A 27,890-nucleotide genomic window follows, 5' to 3' on the forward strand; every position below is an offset into this window, starting at 1 on the left:
CTTGGCAACATTATTGTGAAAACAGGTGAATTTTCCTAAGCAATTGATAGATTTGGGAATTTAAGATCATAGTTTAGATTCCTACATGTTTTGGTCCTTTGCATTAATCATCCACAGCCTTGTCATGGATGTAATGTTAATGCAATTGTTTATAGTTTAAGAAACCTTTAATATTATCCTTACTTAAGTACAGTATGATCAAAACCATTAAAGAATAAATGATTTATCACAGTAATTTTCTGCTATGTTTTTTAGCAGGTACAATTTTTATTTTATTGAAAGGCATATGCATACATATACAATGCATAAATATCTCTTAAAAGAACAGTATGTAAATAATAAACATTATAGTGTATACTTTTGTTTCAGAGAAGAAAATTGCCTAGGACAAGCATATTTATGCCCTATTGCGATGGGATTTTCAAGTGTATGCTGAATCTTCTGAACAGTTCTTGATTAGAAAATAAATTTCATTGAATGGACATACAATTTGTAATAGATTTCTCCTTTAAAAAGCTCTAACTTAAAGCCAGCCAATGTATTTCTTTCATTTCAATAATTCATATGATGTTCTGACACTGGATTAAACATCTATAAATTGTCTAGTAATGGTTGTACAAATTTAAGAACTTTTATATTTCAGTAATACATCATAAAATGGAGCCATTTTCTTAAGATTTATGTGAATATTCCTTGCTGTTTTCAAAATTATCTTTCCAAACTATGCTTCCTTTCTCAGCATAAAGCCTGGAGTTTTGACTTGAATTCTTTGCATAGGGGATGCCCCTCGATTCATGAGTAGTCTGAGAAACTAATGGTGGTTCCACTCTCCTCCTAGTAAGAATTATAGTTTTTCATCCACATGCCTTCTGCATGTCTGTTTCATGTCCTTGCATTTTTTTTTCTGACTTCACTAGCTCCTATTTTCCAGAAGTTGTTATTCAGGTTGGAAGATGGAGTTCATGTAGAGAGTTGATCTCAAGGTTAGAGACAAGGTTAGAGACAAGAACTCTTGTCTCAAGGAGACATGATGAACAGGGCACTCTTTGCTATGATGGGAGAACAAGAGCACCAAGAGGTGGAACATACCTATCTGAGAGGGAATGAGGTTTGGACAAATGCATTGTCGGAAATGATGAAGAAATCACATTATGACCACTGCTTCATGACAACACATACACACAGACACATAGACACACACTTGTACATGCATGCATGCATGCACACTATGACACACATATGTATGCACACACTCACTCTCACACATGCACACACACACATTTGTACACACACTCACTTTTAACAAAGAAATAACATTTGTGTAAGTGGTATTTCTCCTAATGTACATGATTCACTGTATCATTCTTTAATGTAGTGCCCTAAAATTACATAGTCATTCTCCTACCTCTTTCAGTTTGGGAAAATTGGTTTTAGTAATAATGAAGTTTATAACATTCCTCATGGGCACTTGAGCCACTTCTCTCTCTCTTTGGGCTGCAAACTTAGATATGAAGAGATGCAGGATAATTAGTCTAAAGCTCAGTCAGGCTCCAATAATGGCAACTGATATTATGAAGGCATGTGGGGTACTAATTTAAAGAGAACACATTACTATAAGTTTGTTCTATGATTTTTGTCTCTGTTGTAGTTTTGCACCGTGTAAAAATCCTTCAAGGAAATCTCCTGCGTTTTACTGTTGCAAAGAGGCTTCTGCATTTTCCACTCCAGTAGGGTTTATTTCTGAAACTACTCACTAAATAGATACCCCTTCTGTATGATAGCCAAGATTTTTAACTATGGGGTGAATGACAATCCATATTTAAGCCATTCCTATCTACATTTATTATAAGACTACAAGGACACCTAAAAAAATGTCAATAAAATTTAATAAATGATCAAAGGGCACTTTGTTATCACCAGGAAAAATCTTGCCTTGCTGCAGTAAGGCATCTGTATCAGGTACCATGAAAATCTGGAATTGACAAACTAATTGACAAACATCATACCAAAATTCTGAAGCCATTTATAAAACTTTCAATTCAGAAGAAGAGAGTATATATGCAAGAGAGAAAACACACAGTGAACAGAGCTTATAAAAGTTGTGATGTCTATAGTTATATAGGTCTATACATTTGATTTTCTTATTAAGTTCCAGAGGATACTGCCCTAATAACACATAGGCTAAGGAAAAGATGGGTGTTATTTCTAAATTATCCATTTCTTTTGAAAATTACAGAAAAAGTCATTACCTCTGAAATCATAGTTTCAGGGAAAAGAAGGGGGAATTTATATATCACCTGCAAATTTTAGCAAAATTATTCTAAAGGTGTTATTCCAGGCATTATCTTCAGCAGGTATGCACTTCACATAACACAGTGCAAGGTATGTCCATATCCCACAAGTGACATAATGTCCTCATTCAACACAGAATTAGGGCACATCTTTCTTTTGAAAGCCACAAAATAATCTCTCAAGATTTACATGAGCAAAATCCCCTCCCTCTATGAAGAAAGAGACTATGGTAATAGGTATATATTCATAATGAGATGTTGTATATAAACTAGATTCTACAAGAGCTCCAACCTGGGAGTGAGTTAAATATTTTGTGATTCATTAACACAGAAGTTATGAGCACTGTTGAAGGACCAATTGGTGCTCGGGGAGTCTGAAAGAGATGGCGCCATTAACTGATTCACAAAGAGAAGCTTATGTGGCAGCAAAATGTCTCAACATCAACTCTAAATTATTCAGGGGATATCATTAGCATGGCCTCAAGAAACTGCCTGGATGGAAGGCAAAACCATTCCTTCTTTACATGTTTACTATTATTTACAAATGGAACTATATATACTTTTGGTGGCATTTAAACTACTTCGTTTCTTAACATCAGGACATGCTTTATCATGAGATCATTTATCTGAATACTATGCTAAAAAATATAGTGTTCCAAAGATTAAACTATGTTGGAAACTACTTTTTGAATATATAAAGATCAAGGTAATTTTCTATTATATATGAACATCAGAAAATTCAGGAATGGATCCAAGTCAAACTTAAGTTGGAATCCTTATTAACACAGCCACGTGAAATATGTGTCCATGTAGCACAAAGTGAGTAGGGCATGGGTCCTGGAAATGGTTGTCATTCTTACTGAGGTTGTTAACTGTCAATGTTAGGCATCTGGTTTGGATGCCCACTAAGATCTGAAACATGTGCTCTTTTTTCATTTTTTCCTCAGCAGAGCTTTTGAAATCACATTGCTTAGGAAGGCCACAGCAGCTGAGTCCTTCAGTAAATTCTGGTAACCAGAAGAAAAAGGCTTGTTTCTTGTTCATCAAAGGAACTGAAAGTTAGCCTTGCTTCACTGCCCTAGAGAAGGGTTTCATTTGCTAACTCAGATCTTTTGTACTCAATCCCTAAAGCCTTGATACTTTCACTGACCTGGGTCCCTAATGCGTGATCCATAAAGCCTGAGTCTCATGACTTCGGACCAGGAGATATCTAAAAGTTTGTTAGACATTCTACTTTTCATCTCAGACCGCAGTAGTAATCTGAGTTAAACCTAGATCATTGAACTCTTCTTTTCCTGGAGAACTATATGAAGACATCTCCACGACTAGTCATACTGGTTTATTTATGCCATCAATATCCCTCATGTAAGCAGGATCCTGAACCGTATTTCTGACTCTACTAGTGCTCTGCCGCTCCATCCTCATCTTAATTGGAAAGCAAAAGTCCCTGAAACACCGCTTGAAGTTTTCATCGAGAAAGGCATAGAGAATGGGGTTCAGGCTGCTGTTGGTGTAACCTAAAGCGATGCAGAAGTAATAGCTGGAGAGGGCAGCCGTGCTGTGGGAGGTGCTCCCCAGAGCCTCCACAAGGATGAAAATGTGAATGGGAGTCCAGCAAATGATAAAGACCGCCACGACCACCAGCACAAGCCTGGTGATCCGACGCAGGTTGCGATCTTTCTCTCGGGAGCCAGAAAGCAGTCGGACACTCTTTAATCGCAGGATCATCAGGGTGTAGCAGATGATGATGATGATGACAGGGATCACAAAAGCGAATACAAAGACGCAGATCTTCATGAAGAGGTCCCACCAGGAGTAATCGTCATCCGGGAACTGCAAGGAGCACTCTATGATATCTATGCCAGGAGGAGGTGAACAGAACAAACAAACCCACATAAAGAAAATTATCATCATGGTGACAAAGTGATTTATTTTATTTATATTTTAATTTATTGGGGTGACATTTGTTAGTAAAATTACATAGATTTCAGGTGTACAATTCTGTATTACATCATCTATAAATCCCATTGTGTGTTCACCACCCAGAGTCAGTTCTCCTTCCATAATCATATATTTGATCCCCCTTACCCTCATCTTCTACCCTCCACCTCCCCTTCCCTCTGGTATCTACTCAAAACATCTGAGAACATTTATCCATAAAGACATGTGTGCTCCAATGTTCATTGCAGCTTTGTTTACGGTGGCCAAGACATGGAAACAACCAAAATGTCCTTCGATAGATGAATGGATAAAGAAGTTGTGGTATATATACACAATGGAGTACTATTCGGCGTTAAGGAAAGATGATATAGGAACATTTGTGACAACATGGATGGATCTTGAGAGTATAATGCTAAGTGAAATAAATCAAACAGAAAAAGCAGAGAACCATATGATTTCACTGATATGTGGTATATAACCCAAAAACAGCAAAAGAACAAGACAAATAAATGAGAAACAAAAACTCATAGTGACAAAGTGATTTAAATGTGGATTTTAATACCTTGCGTTGCAAAGGTCCAATTATCGTGAGATGATATTACCTGAAGCAGATCACCTAATTAGGAATAAATGCTGTATATATTAACTATTCTATCTTTGTGCAGGGCACAATGAACCCAGAAAGTTACCATTTATTGGTAACATACATGAAACTACAGAATAAATTAAATTAGATAGCAATCTGAATTATCTTGTTGTGGAAATTGGTTTGACATGGATGAATTTCAGAAAAGCTAAATTGTTAATTTATAGCATAAGCACTTACTTGCATTTCCATTTATTAACCATTCTCCCAGATCCAAGGCTCTGGCAATAAAAGCTAGTATCTATTTATAATAAATGACTAAATATTGTGAATCTAGCCATTTAATTTAATAAAAACCAGCTTGTCTGAAAAACAGTAACGTGTTTTCAAGAAACCATTATGTAAGTCAATAAAAATGTATACAAAGTTTGTCTAAATATAACTCAGGTATTGTGATTTAATGGAACCAATGGTGATGCTTGTGATTAAGGGCATCACTGAAATATGAGCAAACTTTTGGAGAAGAGGGAGAAGGAGGAGGAGAAGAAAGAAAATGGAAGAAGGAAGAGGGAGGAAGAAAAGGAAAAGAATCATCAACATCATCAAGGAAATTCATAAATCAGACACATTTTTCATTTTTATCAACATTGACTATGTAACAAATAAAACATATTTTTATATAATTACTTAGAAAAGTGATCATTTGCTCTGCTTTTCTTTGATGGAGAATACTTTCTTTCTAGTGACCTTAATCTTAGAAAGAGCAAAGACCGAGGATAAGTATATTTTGTAGTAAGTTCATTGGGGATACACTTATTCTTCCAGAGCTCTCTCCTTTTCCCCAAGCATCACCCAGCCCATATTTTTTCTTCTTGCCTCTGATCTGTCATCAAGCACAAAGCAAGCCAAACTCTCTTTGTGCTGATCTTTCTTTATGGATAAAGTAATCATGAGCAATATTGAGTGTAATTTTTATAATGAAAATATTTTCTTCTGACATTGGAAAAAATCTGTTTCAAAAATACCACAAGAGGTGGTGATCACACAATGGGATTTATAGAATTGTACACCTGAAATCTATGTAAATTTACTAACAATTGTCACCCCAATAAATTAAAAAAAAATACCACAAGAGTATTTTTAAATGGTGAAACAGCTCTATTAATAATATTTTCTTCAAAACATTTTAATATGATCTTAATCAAATATCTCTTAATAAATAAAATGTATCTTCCTAGAATTTTAATTAGATGTACTTTCAAATAAACAGAATATAATCATTTTGGCTGATTAATAAAAATGAATATCTTGGAGACATACCTGTTATCAACTAAATATCAGATCAAGCTTCTCAGTAGTAAATGAAAGCTCCCAGAAAAACTTGTAATTTTTGATTCTCTACAAAAATAATTGTCCAAAATACTATTACTATTAGAAGTAAACAAGCATCTCTTTTCATTTTTGTTTTAGTGTTTATGGGACTAAGAACAGTTAAAATGATTTAAAAAAATAATCACTGTTGTCATAGAAAAAAGGTATTTACTAAGCAAATTTTGATGGATGGCACATTGCAAATATTTCAGTTTAAAAACTGAAAGCAATAAAGGAAGTAAGACAAAGAAAGACTCGCAGACACAGACAACAGTTTAGTGGTTACCAGAGGGGAAGAGGTGGCAAAAGATGGAAAAGGTGGTCAAATATATGGTGATAGAAGGGAACTGACTCTGGGTGGTGAAAACACAATGCAACATATAGATGATGTATGATACAAATGTACACTTGAAACCTATATAATTTTACTAACCAATGTCACCCCAATAAATTTAATAAAACAAAAATTACCCTGGGTTTGATTTCTCTGTCAAATCTAGCTTCTTTGAAGGTAGGGGACACATTTTTTTGTTTTGTTTTGTTTTCTGCTTAACTTTTGGGTATTCCAACATTGTCTCTTTCTTGGGGTTGGCGTCAACTTAAATATCACTTCAGAGACATTTATATAGAGGTCAATACATATAAATAGTCCTCTCCCCTGTAACTTGTATTACCTCTATATATTATACTAACCCTATTTTGTCTGACTATATAATTTCAGAAGTTAGACAGAAGCTCTTCTGCAATAAGTTGCTACCTTTCTTGATGTTTTTCTCTCCATCTAGAATGTAAACTACCTTAGGATAGGTACCCAGCCGGCCTTATTAAATGTTTATTCCCTGCCACATAAGGAGGCAGAAACACATGGTGCTTAAGGAGAATAAATTGTGAAGCTTAATTTACACCAAAAAAAGTGGGGGGGGAGAGAGTACCAAGGCAATCATCAAGGGAATTCAAGTCTAAGCACATCATTTTTATTAAATGTTGTGTTTCAGGAAGAAGAGTGCATCTTTAGCTTTAAGGACATACATAGGCTTAATATAAAGGGATACAAAAAGATATTCCATGCAAATGGCAAGCAAAGGAGAGCAGGCATAGCTATACTTACATCACACAAAATCAACTTTAAGGTAAAAACTGTCATAAGAGGCAAAGAAGGTCATTATATAATGATAAATGCTTTAATTCATCAAGTGGATATAACAATTGTAAATATATATGCACCTAACATCAGGGCACCTAAATATATAAAGAATATATTAACAGAACTGAAGGGAAACATAGACAGCAATACAATAATAGTAGGGGACCTCAGTGCCCCACTTCCAACAATGGATAGAACATCCAGATAGAAAAATCAATGAGGGAACAGCAGATTTGAACAACACTATAAATCAAAGGAACTTAACAGACATATACAAAACATTCCATTCAAAAGCTAGAGAATATACATTCTTCTCAAGCATACATGGACCATTCTCCAGGATAGATCATATGTTAGGCCACAAAGAAAGTCTTAACAAATTTAAAAAGATTGAAATCATATCACGAATCTTGTATGACCACATGAAAACAGAAATAAATAACAGGAGGAAAATTGGAAAATTCACACATATATGGTCAAGTAATCTTCAATAAGGGTACTGAGAAATTAAATGGGAAAAGGATAGTCTCTTCAATAAATGCTGTTGGGAAAAGTGGACATTCACTTTTTAAAAAAAATGAAATTGGACCCTTATCTTACAACACACATACAATTCAACTCAAAATAGATTAAAGATTTAAATTTAAAACCCAAAAACATGAATCTCCTTAAAGAAAACATGGGGAAAAAAGCTACTTGATATTGGTCTCAATGATGATTTTGGGTATGACACCAAAAGCACAAGCAACAAAAACAAAAATAAACAAGTGAGATTATGTCAAACTAATCCAAACTAAAAAAGTTTCTTCAGAGCAAATGACCCAATCAACAAAATGAAAAGAGAACCTACAGACTGGGAGTAAATATTTGCAAACCATGTATTTAAAAATGGGTTAATATGTAAAATACATAAGGAACTCATACAATTCAATAGCAGAAAAGCAAATAACCTTATTAAAAAATGGGCAAAGAACCTGAATAAGACATTTCTCCAAAGAAGACATACAGATTTCCAACAGACATATGAAACAGTGCTCAATATCACTAATCACAAGGGAAATTCAAATCAAAGCCATAATGAGATATCATCTCACATCTGGTTGAATGGCTATTATCAAAAAGAGAGAGGGAGAGAGATAATGTATTGTTGGTGAGATTGTAAATTGGTACAGCCACTATGAAAAACAGTATGGAGTTTCCTCACAAAATTAAAAATAGAACTACCATATGATCTAGGAATGCTACTTCTGGTTATTTATCCAAAGGAACTGAAATCAGATCTTGAAAGATACCTGCACTCCCACATTCACTGCAGCATTATTCACAATAGCTAAGGTATGGAAACAACCTAAATATCCATCAGTGGATGAATGGATAAAGAAAATGTGACATATACATATAATGAAATACATAATGAAATATTATTCAGCCTTACAAAAGAAGAAAAACCTGCTATTTGCAACAATATGGATGGTACATATTACGCTAAGTGAAATAAGCCAGACATAGAAAGAAAATACTGCATGATCTCACTTATATGTGGAATCTAAAGTAGTCAAAGAAGCAGAGAGTAGAACAGTAGTTTTCAGGGGCTGAGGGTGAGTGGGAAATGGTGAAGAGTACAAAGTTTCAGTTATGCAGGTAAATAAGTTCTGGAGATTTACTATGCAGCATAGGCTCTGTAGTTAACAATACTTTACTATATACTTAAAATTTGTTAAGAGGGTAGAGCTTATGTTAAATGTCTTACCACACACAAAAAAATAATAAAGAGGTCAGGAGGAAACTTTGGAAAGTGACACCTATGTCTATGGTCTTGATGGGGTGAAGGTATATTCTTATCACCATACTTATCAAGTTTTATACATTAAATATGCAAAGGTTTTTATATGTCAATCATAACATAATAAACTGTTTTTTTAAAAGCAGTCTTTCTTTTCCTTTTATATTAATATTAGAGTGTCATAGTTTTCTTTGGTCATGGGCTATCATAATTATAATTGATTCTAATATTTAAACTAAAGCCTTTTTTATGTGTATTATTCTTAAGAATAATTCTGTTCCTGTTTGCACATATTATAACTTAGTTATTATAATAATAGTAATAGGCAGACTATGAATTCCAAAAATAAATAGTATACACATATATAATGTTAAAATGTTATATTTAACATATTAGGCCCATAAAGTTAAAATTTTGCTGTACACAAGAGCCCTCAATATTGAGTGAATACTCTATAGATGATAAATATCAGCAATAATGCAGGACCTGATAATTCATGATGTCAGATGATGATGCTAGTAGCTAACATTTATCGAGTGCTCGCTGGATGCCAGATACTGCTTTACCAACTTGCCATTCATTGATTCATTAGATCTGGAAAACACCCTAACAGGTAGGCATTACCTACTTTGCAAAGAAGAAAAATGAGGCACAGAGGTCTAGGTAATGTTTCCAAAGTGATACTGCCCATAAATGGTAAAATCAGGATTCTATCCCAGGTAGTTTGCTTCCAGAATCTGTGCTCTTAACCAAAAAGAAATACGGTAAACTCAGAAGTATTAGCTGAGTTTCTTGCCTACATGGATGTGTTCTAATGCAATTAATGCCAGATTCCTTTCAATGAGCATTTCCCACAAATACAACTCTATGAACTACCAACAGCATTCAGCTCTGATTCAGTGCATAGAGATTATCTAAAACATTCCTCTTGATCATCCAAGACTCTTGACATGCAGTGTAATACAACACTCCAAAAGGAGCACACTAGATGGTCTGGAGACAATCTGTCATTACATAAACAAAATCTGCTTCAGAAAATAAAAGACACAAAGGAAGAATGGAGCCCTCTTACAAAGCTACTTTAATTTTCTCCCATTTCCTCCACATTTGCTATACAAATTAATCTTCTGCCTACACTGGTCGATCTTCTCTTCCATTGCTTCAGCACACATTCATCTACAGCAACTCCTTCCTGGAAAATCCACATCTATCTCCATTTTCTCTTTCAAAAAACTAATTGAAATCCATTTCTTCTAGGATGTTATTTTCTAGTTAAGTTTACAAGTATAACATTAAATATAAAAATCAGTTCTTTGGGAAAAATCATCCATTTTTTTATTATTTAACCCATGCTACTCGACCTCATAATGTATATGCAGCATTTCTTCTTAAATCTGAGTTATTATGCATGAATACCTAAAGCTCAGAGAGTTTTGCAATTTTATTTCCATTTGTTCTCTGTCTGAAGAAACAAACTCCTGTGTGTAATTAATCATATTTAAAAATGCTTCTCTGATAAAGTTTGGCGTATCTTAAAATTTACCAAATATTATAGCTTAATACCTGCAGTGGCTATACTGGAAATTCATTTTATAGCTTCAGAGGATAGTTATGTTCCATTGAAAAATGGGTACCATTCAAGGTAAGCTATGATTTTAGCAACGTCCTTTCACTATGACCTGGAAAATCTCTGCTACACATAGTCAATTATCTGTACTCACAGGTATCATGAAACTCTAATAAACTGGAACATTTAGACAACTGTTAAGGCAATAAATAACATTTATAAAGTCCAAAATGATTGTTCTACTCCCCTCCCCCCATGAGTTTCTATTGAGACCAAAGATATTTTCACACCTTTATCTTTTACTTATCTAGAACTCCTAAAACAGTAGTTCTCACCTTGGCTGCAGGTCAGTGTCAGCCTGGGGAGATCTTAAAAATCTTGATACCCAGACTGTGCCTCAGGTAAATTTAACCAGACCCTCCAGGGTGGGACCCAGGCAGCAGTATTTTTCTAAAGTATCCAGGTGATTCCAATGTGCAGCCCAGGGTGAGAACCACAGTCCTAGAAATACAGAGAAAACATCAAGTATCTTGTTGGTAAGGGTTAAGAACTAATATGTCCAAAATCTAATGGTTTTGGTCATCTGTGCTACTATCCATCTGTGAACAGGATTTTGAATGGTCTATGGCCAAATGTATCTGTTACGATGGTGATATGGAGATTAACCCCTAAGAGAAAAGGGTAAAGAGCAATATGTCTCTAATGATGTGGGGCCCTTTTTAGGGAGAAAGAAGTAGGGAGAGAAGGTGTTTCTCAGAATTGCCAGGAGACAGTGGAATTGTATTTCCAACGTCCACATGCCTGGGGTTCCTTACTTCATCCCCACCCCTCCAGATTCTGACAAGCACTTCCAGAATAGGAGATAGGTTGGGTGTCTGTGTTCAGGTAATGTCAGTATCCCATCTTATGTTTAGATGTGGAAACAAACAGAATTATTTTATTTCTCATCTTCTATGTATTTAGGCATTATATTTCCATTGTCTTTTTTGCCTTTCCCCTAGATGTGTGTACTACTCACTCCCAAATTAAGAGTTCAATTAGAAGTTATGTTTTATTTATTTATTCATAATTAATTAATTAATTTTAAAGCTTTTCATTCAAATATAGCTAACATGCAATATTATATTAGTTTCAGGTGTACACAATAGTTATTCAACATTTATATACCTAACGTTTTAAAAAGTGAAATGAAAATGAATGCCCTTACCTTCCCTGACTTTGGTTCCTCCAAGAACTATCGCAGATATGCCAACAGATGAAGACAGAAGCCAGATACAGATATTGATGATCTTTGCCTTCAAGGGTGTGCGAAAGTCCAATGCCTTGACAGGGTGGCACACGGCAATATACCGGTCCACACTCATCATGGTCAAGGTGAATATGCTGGTAAACATGTTGTAGTAGTCAATGGAAATGACTATCTTGCACAGCACATCTCCAAATGGCCAGGAATTCATCAGATACACAGTGCTCTGGAAGGGCATGGTTGTAGTAACTAAAGCATCCGCCAAAGCCAGATTAAATATATAAATGTTGGTTGCTGTCTTCATCTTAGTGTATCTAAAAGATAAGAAACAAGATCATTTCCCTCCATGTTCATGTCAAATCCATGAGGTCAACATGAAACCCTTTGGGTTATTGAATTTGTTTTTATTCACTTACACTTTACATATTTATTGGGTGTCTAATATGTAAAAGCACTGCTATTGACATTAGGGGTAGTATAAAATGGGCAAAAATATATGACTTTATTGGGCATTCATTCTAGTGCTTCGTGCAAAAACATATTTAAATAAAAAATTAAAAGGTAAAGAAAACAGCATAGATAAATAGATGAATACAGACTTGCACATAATACAGATCTTTTAAGTTTTCACTGGCTAAAACACAACAAGTTTGTTGATTTTTGTTTGCCAGTGTGCCACTAGTTTTTCATTTTAAATGCATTATGTAAATAAAGCAGGTTGAGTTCTTCCCTAATACATGTCCTAGCACTAAATGTAATCTGGCACATTAGGTAAGACAGAATTCTGTTTTTCTTTACTCTCATCTTGAGAGAATTTTAACGTACATAATTTGTTTCATTTTCCAACTATGGGGAAAATAATTTTCAAAGTAGGTCAGAAAGATTGCCTTTAAGCCCAAATTATTATTTCCATTATAACATGAAATTTAGAACAATTCGATTTTCAACTAAAACCAAATTAAGAGGATTCTTTTATTTAGAGAATGCTTCCTCAGGGATCCACAGGGCATGAAATGTTTCAAACCACATCAGCAGATTTTCAGACACCCAATGCTAAAATATAATTACTTTCTACATATCTCAGATTTGTAAACATTATCAAATTCAGCCATGCCCTATAGCCAGGCTTCTTCAATATTGTGGCCATAACTTCTATTAAAGATCATTTAAAAGGAGCTGTCTTATGGAAAACCACATCTGCTTTGGCTATAAAATCAATATCAATGGTATTCATTGATCACTGTGTCCATGTTGCTCCATATAAATATTTTCACATGAGAAACTTCTTTTAACATGAAATGATAGAATAGCCTTGGCTCCCTTCATAAACAGTGTGGTCTAATGTGAACTCAGATAGTCCTGAGTCTGAACTAAATGTATGCCTTTTCTGAGTTTTAGTTGCTGTTAAATAAGAATAATAAAACCAAACTGTCAGTACATGAAATAAAGATAGTAGATGGCCTGACTCAAAATCTCTAATACACAGGATCATATCTCACTCTACCCCCGACTCCCAATCATCCATCCCTCTTTTCTTGTTAGGAAACAATTCTATTTGTGCTTGGACGAAGGCATTGTGAGGATTGGTATTAGAGTCAATACCTGTTGGTTTCCATATTGATGCTCTGTTAACTAAACAGTGCTTTAATCTGGAGAGTGAGGAGTTTATTTAAAAATATGTTTTGCCTTTACAGTTTTTACTCAAATATTAAATGGCCCATAAGCTTTAGAAAATGATTAAATGTGTATGGACAATGCTCAGAACATAGGCTTTAAAAAGGCACAGATAACTATGCAAACACACTTACTGAGACAGAGCCAAATGTTTCCAATGAGCAAGACTGAAATGCTATATGTTCAATATTGTCTTCTTAAATATATGGTTTTACGTTTGAAAAAAGGCACCTTAACAAGCTGATTTCTTACTCTTGCAACTTTCTCCCCCCAAATCCCTGATACTAGCAAAGATTCTAGCAAGCAATATATTTGACTTCTATTCTCACCTTTTGTGACCCTGGTTTTTCCTCTTTCTTTATGAAGTTAGACTGGTCTTCTCTGCCCTACATAGTTAGGTAGATCTGGATTCTAGCTATTTTTCTTTCTGATAGTCTTCGGAGAGGTCACTAAACACTCTGAGCTTCAGTTTCCCAACTATGAAATGGGAAATATAATGCCTATTTCATAAAGTTCCCGAGATAAGTAATAGAATGCACGTGATCTGGAGCATATGTCTAATTTATTTCATGTTCCCCAGCTCCTCTTTCCTCTCTTGTGTGGGTGGAAGTCACTAGTTACCATGCGAAGCAGAGGGGAACATAGTTTTTAGTTAATGCCCAAAGACATATTTATGCCCAATTTAGCTTGAATATAAAAGATAAGAGTAAAAATGAAGCCTGGGACCTCAAACACTATAAGAACATGAATGGAATAATACATGAGTTACAATATCTTTTAGTTATTATAAAATGTTGAGTGGTAACTTGCTCTTAGCTTTTCAAAAATATTTATAACAAATGGATGTATGAAATTGCTTAAGAACTTATAAAGAATTCAAATCCTGTCATCAGATCTCAGAATAAGAGAGATGAACACCCACAATAAAAATGTCTATAAGATACACTAAGTGTAGCAAAAGTCTCTGCTCCCAGAGAAACAAGCTTTGGCCAGACGACTCATGAGGGAGCTACTGATGTTACCATCCCCCCTGTTACCCCTCCAGGAGTGGGAACATCTACCAGGGACCTAGAAAGGAGCCTGCACTCTCTTACTGTGGAGACCCCCGGATCTGCCAACATCCCAGTGTCATGGACTCACATCCCTATTTTGAGCAGGTTCATATTAATGACAATAATAATAATAACCATTTGTTTCAAAACACTCCCTGTGTCAGGCACTCTGCTATACATCCACATGCTTTATCCATTTAGTCCTCACAACAACTCTATGTGGTACATATTAGTATCCCTATTCTATAAATGAGGCCACCCAAAATGGTAGGAATTATGTAAATTTGTCATACAGTTATAAGTACAGTTATGAAGGGCATGGCAGGAATACAGTTATAAAGTGAAATACAGTTATAAAGGGCATGGCAGGAATTCAAACCAAGAGGTTTGATCCTAGTTCCTGCATTCTTGCATCTCCCAAGCACTGTATAATTTACAAAGCTCAATATTTTGACTTTCGTGTATCTTATTTGATTTTCACAACAACTGCCCTTCGAGTTTACCCTGTAGATTTATGTCTTTTCCTAAAATAGCTGAAAGAAGTTACACTCTGGTAAATTGTAATTCGCCTAGTGTCAGCAGAGGTAGGAGCTCAGTGGGAGGATCTCGAAGGGGCAGCAGGGCACGGCCCTTCTTCCAGAGTTCTGGAAGACACATGCTTATAAGTCTACAACACTGAAAGGGAGAACTAACAGGAGTAATTAAAAGTAATAAATAAACTATGAGTTCAACAAATATTTATTGACTGTCTTGTATGTACTACACTGGACTGGACCCTATAAACACATGATTGATTGTAAGACCCACATCCTCAAAGACAGTCTGGTTGAGCTGTTGCATATTATTTGTATTTATTTAACCAAAATGAAATGGTAGTTAGTTCTTTTGGTCACTGTATGTCCACTTGTAGAAAAAAAAAAACAAGTAAGCTTTCTTACTGTGATATGATATGGAATTATTTTACATTTCATCCATACTGCTTCACAAAAATTCACAAGTATTTCAAGTAAAATGGTCTCATCTGGGAGGGAAGTTCTGGCTTATGTAGAGAAGCTGGAGGGGGGCTGGCAGTAAGTGGTTGCACTTTTTAGCATATACACCATAGGAACATATGGCACTAAAAGAGCAAAGTCTGTGGGCTGTCCTCACTAAATTTGACAATGTTACAAACCTGGAAACAATAGTATGGTGTACCAGCAGAGATGCATGGAACAGGCCAGAAAGAGGGGTCAACTAGGGAATAGACAGTGCCAGCAGTGAGGAAGGTCATCCCTGGGAAACATGGTGGAGGGTGTCTCCAGGAGTTAAAAATGTTCCCCATGAAACCTTAACTCAAGACCCTCCGACTGTATTTCTCTTTATAGAGAATTAAAGTCTGGCTTCTAAATTGGCAGCCATACACAGTTGTGTGATGGCAAGGGGAACAAAGTTATCTGCTGAGCTATCAGGAGCCAAGGTCACCAGGAACAGTTTCTGGGATAGCGTGACACTTGCCACACAAGAAATGAGGCATAAGTGGAAGGAATATTGACCTTGTGCTACAGTGGTCTCAGGGCTTCTTGTCCTTTCCATGATGTGCCTGCTGTGCTCAGACAACATGCAGGTAGAACAGTCTTGGATTATTAGCATGGCTTGCTATTGAGGTTCATTGCCCAACTGGGTTTTTATAAAAATGTAAACGATGATTCGTTAATCAGAAGCTCCTTTTTAGCTTTATGACAGCATGATAAATCCATAATCTTGATGGCTAACCACCATATAACTTTAAATACAAACACGTTTTCAGTTTTATTGGTCTCAGTTATTTTTAGCTCTTACCTGCAATTTTCCCCCATGTTGACATATACATAGCCTCTTTTCTTTCTCCAGTTATGTTCATGCTCTCTCCCCTGTCTTCATTCTTTCATTATTTCAACACATTTTTAAGTGCACACTCCATACACAGCAATATCCTGGACATGAAGGATGACTGAAAAATAAATTCAATATACAGACCCTACTCCTAGGATCTTTTAAACTAACTCAGTCAAAATTATAATGTGAACTAGAGGAATAGACAGAAGGGACAGATCCATGTGTAATGAAGAGATCTTGAAGAAAAAAACACATACAGTATCTTGAGCTTTGAGAAGAATTTGGATAGAGAGATTTGATGGCTAGAGTCTTTTTAAAGGCTCAAGGTCATGCTGGAGGGGGTGCAATGGGAGGCTGGTTAGAATGGGCAAAGAAGTGTCAGTCCACAGAAGACCTCTAACACCAGGAGTAAAAACAATTTCAAGATTTATTGAGGAATAATTATGTGACAGACAGTGTTTTAGGAACTTTGTGTTGTCTAGCAAAGTTGTCCTGATGAATAAAAGAGACAACGCCTCAAATTACTTAGCACAGAACCTGGTACTTGATTGTTCAGTAAATGACAGCCTTCATTGTCATCATTGCTTTTCTTATTGCTATTATAATTGTTACTGCTGTTAATTATCTATTAGTCTTAATCACCTGTACTGCAATCCCATAAGATACCAATGCCTCAATTTTTTTTTTTTGAAGATTATTACCAGGGATTCTTAGAGTCCATATCTAACAAGTAAAGGAATTTAGGACTGTCATCCCAAAGCTTGTTAAGGAGTCAGAAACTTTTTCAGAGAAATAGTGTGATTTTGCCACTTTCAGCAGTTAAAGATTGAAAAACAGTCTGATTAGGGCAGTCAAGTATGTATCATGAACGTGGAAAACTTTTCCCCTGAGAAAACAGGACATAGTCTAGAAGGTAATATTCATATACAATATTAGCACACTACTCCTTGATGGAGAAATGCTGTCATGTGCATTGCGGTGTTTAAGGTTTTCCAAAGGCAGTACCCATTTTTCAGGTGAGGAAACTGAATAAAGAGGAAGTGACTTGCCTAAAGCCACAAATTAGTGACAAAGTGGGAAGTAAAATCTGAGTCTTCTGAGCAGCTTTCAAACTACAGCTCCAACATAATGAAAACAAACAAACAAATAAACAAAAAACACCTAGTGGCCATTTTCCTGAATAGACCCCTTTAAATACCTAACAGCCAATAGAATACACCTGAACAAATGTTTGGTCTGGTGATTAAAAAATTTTTTTTTAAAATAGTGTGATCAAACATGCCTGACTCAGAAAAAGCCAGCCCCTCTCTTTCTATGCTGGAGCTGCACTAGGAGTCTGAAGACCCCCAAACACCAAACTTAATAGTAGAAAGTTTCTGAAGCCCCTGAGAAATAAATTTTTTTTGACCAACAGTGGAAGATTAGCATAGTGAGGGCTGAGTTTTGGCACTCTATTCTCTGCTACCAACAAGCATGATTTACTAATTTTTCCGGGTGTGTTTTCCAGACACATAGCATTCTAGCTTTTATGTTTAAAACAATCAAGAATAATGATGGCTGTACTGATGTGAAATCTCAGAAGAATTTATTTGAAAACAGTGAATTTGCTTCATTAAATCCTGTATATGCCTTCAGTTCACCTAAAGGAAATTAATTTGTGATACGTCCTATTTACTATTGAAATTATGATTCCATAGCTTATTAATTTTAGAAAAAGAAGGTAAATTCAGTTATTGTTTCTCCAATGAACTGACTGAAATTGCCTCACTGTGTATGTAGTATTCTAAAGGAATCATATTTCCATAGTGTCAGGCCCCTTCAGTTCCCTGGAATTACTCTCCCATGCAAAGAACAAAAGCTATTAAGAGAAATGAGAAGTGGAGTATGTTTCTGAATCCTATGACTATCAAGACTGCAGTCACCACTCAAGCAGAGTTACACAGAATAGTGGACATGCATCACATCACACCTCCAGCAAGCTGTTCATGAAGGACGGTGGTAGGGAGAGGGGAAGAAGGAGAATGTTGGAGTAATTATTTCACTGTAATAGCCAGTTACCCAGTAATTGCTCACCTTGTCTGTAGTCAGGGCCCTGACTCCTAGAACAACGTTCTGGTACATTCAACTGTGTACACAAGGTGAATTTTTATCATGTCCAATGATACCCAGTGGAAAACAACAAATCTCAAATGACTGAAATGTTGTTTCATAGTGTACACTATCTGGATCTGTACATAGATATCATAAATTATTTTTCTGTTTTTATACTAAAAACTGACTTCGTAAGCTACAAGATGCTGGCAGAGAGGAGACAAGATTACCCTCCTGTTCTGTCCTCTGTCAGAGGAAGTGAGCCCTTCACTAGGTGGAAAGCAACTTAGAAAGGCACAGAGTTTAGAGTTTTGTTGTGAAGTTATATTAATTAATAATGAGTTAATAAGCTCAACTGGAGCTCAGAAAATTGTTCCTCTTGTTACAGCTAATCTTTAAATGATCGTAACTCTAGCCATTCTTAATCCGATGGCTTCTTTGCCCACTGTTAGACCATTCCTTTGGGATTTCTCAGTTCATCATGTTTCATGTTCTTCTTGTCTTTCATTTAAATTCTGACTCAGTCAGCAGAGAAGTGTCTATAAACACACACACACACACACACACACACACACACACACACACACCTTTTACAATATTATCCCTACTCCTAAAATCTATTCTTCTTACATAAATCATCCCTATCTAAGACATACACGATCATCTCATTCAAAGAAAAAAAGAAACAAAAAATCTATTGGCTGATTTTCCATTGAGGAATAAAAAAATATTATCTGAAACCATCTTTTGTTAATATAGTTCTAAGTCTGTATTACTTGCACCACTGAAACCATGGAAGTCAAATCTTAGAAAGAAAATTGTCTTGCAGCCATACAATTTTAGGTTTTTAGCTGAGCACAGAGCCCCCTGGGGCAATAACTGAGTGTATACACAAATTAATCTGGAGAGGAGGTGCCAACTGCGCAGTTCACACGAAGATACTGCTGCCCAAAAGATGAAGCTGAATGATTAATGGAGAGAAGCTATCATCTCCCAGAAAGAAATAAGTTCCTCCTGGAACTAACTCTTAGATAGGCACCAGGAAAAACTGTAGTCTTATAAAGTCAACATAATCAAGAAGTGATTTTGAAGTCTACAGTTTTGGCAGGAGTCTGTTAGCGTTTAGAAGCTCTATCCCAATCACCAAATTGATTTTCTTTCTTCTTTTTTTCCTATTGTTTTGGTGTGTGTGTGTGTGTGTGTGTGTGTGTGTGTGTGTGTGTGAGGGGGCTGTTTAGTCTCTGATCTCTGAAACAGTTTCACAACGATTTGGACTTCATCTGTAATCACATGTCCCACAGGGAAGGAAATAATTCCATTCAGTTAATCCACATAAACAGTTGCAATAAAACCAATTCTCTCTTTTAAGAGCTTGTCAAATGGTAAAATTACTTTGAGAAATGCAAAATAGGTTCTTTTGAAAATAACTTCTGAAGTTATCTTTGCTATTCTTGCTTTAAAAGAAATGTTTAATGTTGATTCCAAGAAAGGATTAGGATAAATCAGAACATACGTTTTTAATCAAATTGGTTGATTATACCAATATACCTCTGCCTTTTCTATAATGCCTCTCTAGGTGTAGTTTGGTGATATCATCTAAAGCAGGCTATGTTGACATTTGAGAGAATATGGAATATGAGTGTACATAAACTGCAATAATTACAATGAGCACTTCAAGGAGGAGGAAGAATACACCTGGGATGGAAAAGAGGCAGGCACTGTGACACTCTGACTGGGACACCCCATTCTTCCCATACTTCCCCAATTTAGTTACAGTCACACAGTTTTAGTTGGAATGGCATAAGTTCAACCAGGAGGCCTAGATTTTGTCAGAGGTGACCTCAGTGAGTCAGTATATGCTATGTAACCTAAGATGGTCTCAGTAGAGTGGAGCATAGAACTTCTGTTAATGGCTTAGGAAGAAATGCTCTGCTCCCCTATTTATGAACAAGAAAACAAGTATCTTCATAAGGAACAACCTCCATGCCCAGCAGGCTTGTGTGGGCTGATTGCCTTTGGAGAAGAAATTTGAGTTCAGAAAATGGAACCATTTCCAGAGTATTTTTGTGTTTTTTGTTTTGTTTTTGTTCTAAGCCCCTTATAAAGTTACTCCTCACAAGAAACTTCAACACTGCCCATTCAGAGTGTGATAGTCAATTTGCTGTGTCATCTTGACTAGGCTACAGTCCCTAAGTATTCAGTCAAATACTTATCTAAGTGCTGCTGTGAAGGTATTTTGTAGATTTGGTTAAAGTCTATAACCAGGTGACTTTAAACAAGGAAGAGTGTCCTAGATAATCTGGTGGGCTTGATCAATCAGTTGAAAGGCCTTCAGAGCAAAGCTGAGACTTCTCTGAGAAAGACAAAATTCTACCTGGGGATGGCAACTTGCCTTTTCTGATGTCTTCCCTATGGGTTTCAGACTTGCCTAGCCAATCATGCAAGCCAATTCCTTGCAATAAATCTCTTAACATATACATCACCTACTGGATTTGCTTCTCTAGTGGAATCCTAATATGGAGAGTATGCAAAGTGATGACTGAAGAGAGCTGAGAGGGCTCTGGCAAATATGACCATTTAAGAAACATCAGAGGCAGAGGAGTCTGTGATGGAGGTTAATGAGAAACCCAGAAGATGTGGAAGGAAGTCAAGGACAGGATGCTGTCTGAGAAATTGAGGGACATAAGATTGGTCAAGCATGCCAAATCTCCATAGAAGTGATAGCCAGCTTAACATGAGCAACATGAGCTGAAATGTGAGACCTATAACTTTGGTAAAGGAGCGTCAGGGATGGAACCCAAGTACACTTGGCTGAGGAACAGGTGGAAAACAAGGAAATGAAGACAGATTATTCTTCCAAGAAGCTTACTATGTCAAGTAGGAGGATGAAAGGGCATTAGCTAAGGGAACTCAGAAAAATGGAACGTTCATGATATTGATTATTTGTAAGATGACAGATATTTGACTCTGTACAGGGGCTTAAAAGAACAAAAGCAATGGAGAAGAAAAGATTATAGATAGAGTAGAAAGGAGATAACTGATATGGCAAAGACACCAGGGAAGCAGACGGTGATGAGATTCAAAACATAGGATCAGGGATTTGCCTTGGATAGAATGAAGTAAACTCTTTGACCAAGATAGAAGGGGAATGAGTGGAATATGGCTCCCAGTGCACCAGTGCACCTATACAGGCGGAGCATTTCTAGCAGCTGGATACTAATATGGCCCTGAACTACAGGGTAAGACCATTCTCTGACCATGAGGGTAATATGGTCTGATAGAGGGCTTCAGAATTAGAACCAATTAAACTAGATTTTTTTGTTTTGTTTTGTTTTTTATGGGAAATGGTAAAAAGAATTGGTTCTTTCTGGAGAGGACACAGAAAAATTAGGTAGAATTGGAGTCAGATACACTTGAAGTCAATAGTACTGCCTTGACAAAGATAAAATTGGTTTTATTCAACAGCATTCTATTAGCTGTATATAGAAACAAAGATATAGGTTATAGGCTTGATCCAGAATTAAGTTTTGGCAGAAGACGGTAGCAGAAGGACAAGAAGGCAAGGTAGTTGAGTGAATTGTCAAGAAAGGCTGAAGTTATGACTCATAGAGTCTAGACTAGGTAAGAAAAGAAGAATTAGTCTAGGAGAAAAGGAAGGACTGCCAAGTAAGATGGTATCCAAATGTTTGCAGAAGTAGTATAGAGGAAAACGGACCAAAGCACAGGATCTGGGGCCAGGCTGCTGGGATCATTTTAGCCCCACAAGTTAGTAAGGTGAGACCTTGATTTGTTTATTTAATCTTTCTTTGCCTTAGTTCCATCACCTGTTAAATAGGCATGGTAATATACCTATGGCTGTGAAGATTAAATAAAATAATTCACATGAGGTAGGTAGCTTTACCAGCCTGGCATATATTAGAATTCATTAACTTTATTTTTGCTAAGGGAGAAGACAGCTGTCTATGTGGGAAGTTAAAATAAGAGTAGAATGGATATTTAAGATGTCAGAGGTGGGGCTGCCTAGCAAGGTCTAGCGTAGGCATGGGTAGGCCTCACAGCACTCTTTGCAGGTGACTTGCGCAGGAGGACGTGAAAAGAGCATGGAGTTAGGATACTGAGTGTCATACCCACAGTGTTGGTAGAACACAAGGAGGTGGATCAAAGGCTGAGGTAAGAACTTCTCACCCCAAGACCATAAACCCAAAAGCCTGGTGAGATGGGAGGCTGGAATGCATAAATTTTAAGATTTGCACAGTGAGAAGCTAATGTGCCCTAATATTAGGGAATTATGGCAATCAGTACACATTAAGTGATGAAAACCCTTGAAATTGTAAATATATTCAGAGGATACTGGGCAGCTTTCCAGGTATCCAAGGTGGGAAAAGCTACATGTAAGGCAGATCAAAAAAATAGTCAACGCTTTTTCCACAACCTTTGCTCCCCAGGTCTGAGCTGGGCATCCTAGACTTGCACTTGCCCTGCCATCCGAGCATCCAAATTCCATCTCCAGCATGATTTCCCAGATGACTGAACTACACCAGGACCCTTTTGTATGTATATTGAAATGGTACTCTTCTAATAAATGAGCTCCCATCTTTTCAGGCAATGATGCTCAGTCCTCAACATCGATTATAAAAGTTGCATCTGAACCCCACACTTGGTCCTGCTCTCAGTTCTGATGTGCATCCTACAGCCCTCTTGATGCCCCCCTCTCAAATCTTCCATCCTTTCTTCTCCTGAGCCAATTAAACCTACATCTCTCAACTTTTCTTCTGAGGTTTTACTTTTCAATTCTTTGACCATATATCAGTCTGAACAAATTCTAAATAGTCTTCAATCCTCTTATAGATTTAAATGAACTATCATTTCAGTAGGTTGGCATTCCAGGATGATAGTATAACTCTTCATTTGTTACCAAACTTAATCTCCAAGTAGCTGAGACTGGGGTGGGAGGATGGAAGATGTTATGTAAACTATCTTAACTTCTTTTGTATTTTTTAGCTGACTTTATCCCTTTCTAACAAATTTAATCCTGGATATATTTGTAATGTAGATATAGATATAGATATATAGATAGACATAGATATAGATAGATATAGATATATAGTGTTTGTATTTACATTTATTTATATTTACCATTGAAATTCCTAGTTAATCCATAATGATTCTTTTTTCTTTTTGACATGTTTAATGTTCCCCATAAAGTGGTCTTTGCACATATTTTAGGATTCTTCATTCTTTTAATCTTAGTCTTCAAGGTCATATAAAAAGTTGTAGAGCAGCTAAGAGGCTCGTCTCAAACTCAAAAATTCAGGTGCTCACTCAAATGACAATAAGCTGTATCTGTTTTACTCAAGCACTTAAATATGATATAAGAACAGAGTTGGGTTTTTATCGGTGTCCTCTTTTTGTGTAACAATGCTTTATTACAAACAACAGCCTCTGTACCAAAGATCTCCTAAAAATTTTAATTATAATATAGAATACAGCTGCCTTTCCTTTTGGTTAATATAATCTTCCCTCTAATAGAGAGCAGTCTGAAATTACCAATGAGTTGGAAAAAAATTTACTTTTAAAATATTTCCCCCATGCTATAGGTTTTACTCATCATTAACAGAATTCCTGTAAAATGCAATAAGCAATTATGGAAACCAAGGGTACCAACTACAGACACTAATTGTAAGTAAAATGAACATTATTGTGTATTTGGAGGTTTAAATGATGGTATTTAGTTCCAGAGCTCGGATGAGGATAAAAGACCTGACATTCCCAAGCCAAAAAACAAACAAACAAACAAACAAAAAAAAAAAACGGCAATTTTATGATACTGATTTCCCAAAAGAATCAGACTCCTGCCACTGTAGATATTGTTCTTAAAGTTCATAATATATAGCCTGTTTCAAAACCAAAGTCAGGATTTAAAAAAATTTAAAAAAAATTAGTTCTTCATCCTTTTAATATCCCTAAACAGAGTGATTTGCATTCTTTATTTCACAGCAACTTTTCAAAGGAATGTAAGCTTCTTATTCACTCTCAAAAAGGTACATCTCCAGAGCGTTAAGTCCCCCCAGATAATGAAACACATACATCTCAAATGGCATATAAAACAAAGCTGGGATGTGGTTTTTTTGTTGTTGTTGTTTTTTTCTTTCTTTGTTGAAAGAGGCGGAAATAAGAATCATTTCACTAACCTGAAAATTAGCATCTACGTGGATATTTGGATATTTAGGTATTATTGGAAGTTGACTTCAATGTAACTCCAAAAAAGAACAATAAAATAATACTTTCAATTTCTCACGGTGGAAAATAGAAAGCAATTTTTGAAAACCTCCACAATCCGTACTTTAGAAGATAAATATGAGACGGCTTATGTACAAAAGTCACTGATAATTCTAAACAAATAGGATGATATTTTAGTAATAAAAAGGCTCATATGTGGATATGAATAACCCTAAATAGGATATTGGGCTTTGTTTCATAATGCATAACATCAATCTTTCAAATCACAGGAAATTCCAAATTATCTTCAATGCATTAGGTTGTCCTAAATTTCATCTTAAAAATTATTCGCAAAGGGCAAAACACAATGCTCCAAACTGGCTCAGGCAATCAAGCAAAAGTCCAGGCAAATGGACTAGTATCCTTTCCAGGAGACATTGACCTTGCTCCACACCCTAGTACTTAACCCAGTACAGTTTTCAGGAGTATTGGGGGTGGGGGGCTAACTCTTACATCCTCAAGAGGCTCTGGCGGCCCCGGATTCGTCCTGAGTGAACCTCGCAGCCCCCCACCAAAAGCTCTCCCAGGAAATCCTTCACTTCTAAGAGGCCACCCTGCCCAGATTGAACAGAGCCCCCACCACCTGGCTGGCGCCTCACCGCTGGTCTTGGTGGCGAGCCCCGACCCACACTCCTGGCTTCCGCTACTTGTAGTACCCGGACCCTGCGCTCACCGGATGATCACGAACATGACCAGGGAGTTGCCCACCAAGCCCACGACGAACACCACAGAGTAGACCGCCGTGATGATGACCGGGATGACGGGGGAAATGTGCGCTGGTTCCAGTCGCGCGTCCTCGGAGCCGGCACTGCTGTTGCTGTCGTGTTCCGCCCAGCTTGGGAACCAGCCGCTGCCATTGGGGAACAAGCAAGTACTCGGGGCGCAGGTGGGGCCCGGCTCCCCGCGGAAGATCTGAACCGGGGACTCCATGGTCGGGCGGCCGCAGCTCGAGGCCAGGTGAGGCGGGATCTGCAGGGGCTGCGAGAGCGAGAGAACCGGCTGGATTCGTAGAGGCAAACTTTGCCCGCGCGCGGAGGCCGGCGGCGCTGAGATCCCAGGGCCCACCGGTGCCCACCCTGACCGCATGTCCCCCAGAGAAGGACAGGTAGGGGGATCTCTAGCTGCCATCGTGACCAACAGGTGCACCGCTGGGGTGCGGGTAGGGCGGAGAGCGCTCGCTCTTTTCCCTGAGTTCCTGAGATGCCCCCTCCATTTCATTAGGCATGGTCCCCTGGTGGAACTGCAGCTCTGAGCCCCAAGGTTCACGAGACCTAGAACACAGAGCCCTCCCTCCCAAGGACTAAGCCTCGAAAGCCTAATGCTCACCTCAGGCTCCTGGAGACCCGCAGAGATGTCCAGAGGGCGCCCTGGCCGGTGCTGAACCGCTCGTACCGGGTCGCGCTCAGCCCGCGTAGTCGCCGTACACCCGCAACCCCGCGGGTTCTTAGACCCTTGTTCAGCGCTCTGACAAGGGCGCTTTTTCAACCAAGCGCAGTCTCCGCTGCTCAGCTTGAGGCTCCCAGAAACTGGCGGCGCTCAGCCAGGAGGTACGCGGGAACGACGTGGCAAGCGCAAGGGTCGCGCGATCCAGGAGCTCGGCTGACGCTTTAGCTCCGCCCCCCCTACCCTGGGCCGCGTCGCGCCCCGCCCAACCACAACCTGCAGGGCAGGGTGAGGGGCAGCTCAGCGTCCCCAACTCCCCGCGGGCTCACCCTTCCCTTGAACTCAGAGCTTTACACAGTCTTTCTTGGATGTCTCCGCAGTCTTCCCAGTGGCTTTAAGACAGTGAGCCACTGTGCCGTTTAGATTTAGTAGTAAGGAAACGTGTGCCTATTTAGTGTGAGTATGCATCCGAATTATTCATAATATGCCTAGAATTTATTGTAGGCATAATTCTCAGCACACAACTTCTTTCAGGTGAGGAGAAATATCGTAGTTTTATTTGAATGACCCATTCAAATAAAGTAGCAACATGATCCAATAGAATAGACAGATCATAACATATTAATGATTTAATCTACATAAATAGATTGCTGTGCATTTCTGTTCCTTTCAGTCTCTAACTGGGACAACACATAGACTGCACTTTACTGGTATTACTTGTACTGGATAGTATTGCCTTCAGAAGAACAGATACTCTCCTTTACTCAGGCCTCAGTGTTGGTCCAGGTAGGTAACAATATCTTTCTCTTAAATTAATACCAGCAGCCATCACTTATCCTTGACTACGAGCCTTCTCTATGAACCTGAACCCTCACAGAGAAATTCAGTCATCATCATTTCTTTGCACAACTCTGCCAGTCCAAGGATCGCTGTCAGATTCTGCTAGGTGAGAGAGGCCCTCAGGCAAAAGGACAATAGCCAAAAGGTAGGACAGCAAAGGTGGATTGGAGGAGGGGAACCAGGACTAAGCTACTGAAGTGGAGATCCTGAAGGAGAATGGGGACGTACCCCTTGCTAATTTGGTACTGGAGTGGGCTGCCTGGAGACCAAGGCACCTGATTTCCCACAGGGATTCCTTGTTTAAGATTGACTGACTCTGTAAGACAAACACCAGTCCTCCACTGTTGCCCACAGCTCACATCCATGCCTACACCAGGGCTCCATAATGGCTGATACACTCATTCCATACATGGCTGACAGCAGAAGAGGGTTCCTATCTCTTTCAAGATACTGTTCCTCTCAAAAAAAAAAAAAAAATAGATTTGACCATCAGAGTCTTCCCACAGCCTGGATATGCACAGCTCTTTTGAGCAGTATGATATGACGAACAACAGGAAAGTTCCCCTTTATCCAACAGTATCCCTTCGACCCTGGACACATTAGGAATTTGAAAATAAGTATTATCAAATCTTGTATTTCTTTTAAGTCTGATTGCAAACTTTCATTAGAAGATGACATTTGCTTTCAGAAAACATTGGACCTGGTAGGACCTCCACGTGTCTGAGGACCTTCTCTGTTAGTAAGATGGCTGACAAGTCTCCTAAAGATGTCTGGGGACTCACATCCTG

The 27,890-nt window shown here is 37.6% G+C and overlaps 1 protein-coding gene across 1 annotated transcript; it reads right to left on the reverse strand.

Annotated features, from left to right (window-relative positions):
* Positions 1-330: 330 nt before the first annotated feature.
* Positions 331-26,408, reverse strand: OPRK1 (opioid receptor kappa 1). The gene is made up of 4 exons (XM_081070952.1): positions 26,206-26,408; positions 25,553-25,857; positions 11,891-12,243; positions 331-4,147 (listed from the first exon to the last, which is right to left on the reverse strand). Exons 2-4 carry the CDS (start codon positions 25,807-25,809, stop codon positions 3,621-3,623), a joined length of 1,137 nt encoding a protein of 378 aa, XP_080927078.1. The 5' UTR covers positions 25,810-25,857; positions 26,206-26,408; the 3' UTR covers positions 331-3,620.
* Positions 26,409-27,890: the final 1,482 nt, after the last annotated feature.

The sequence above is a fragment of the Rhinolophus hipposideros genome (assembly GCF_964194185.1).
Source record: "Rhinolophus hipposideros genome assembly, chromosome: 13".
NCBI classification, from domain to species: Eukaryota; Metazoa; Chordata; class Mammalia; order Chiroptera; family Rhinolophidae; genus Rhinolophus; species Rhinolophus hipposideros.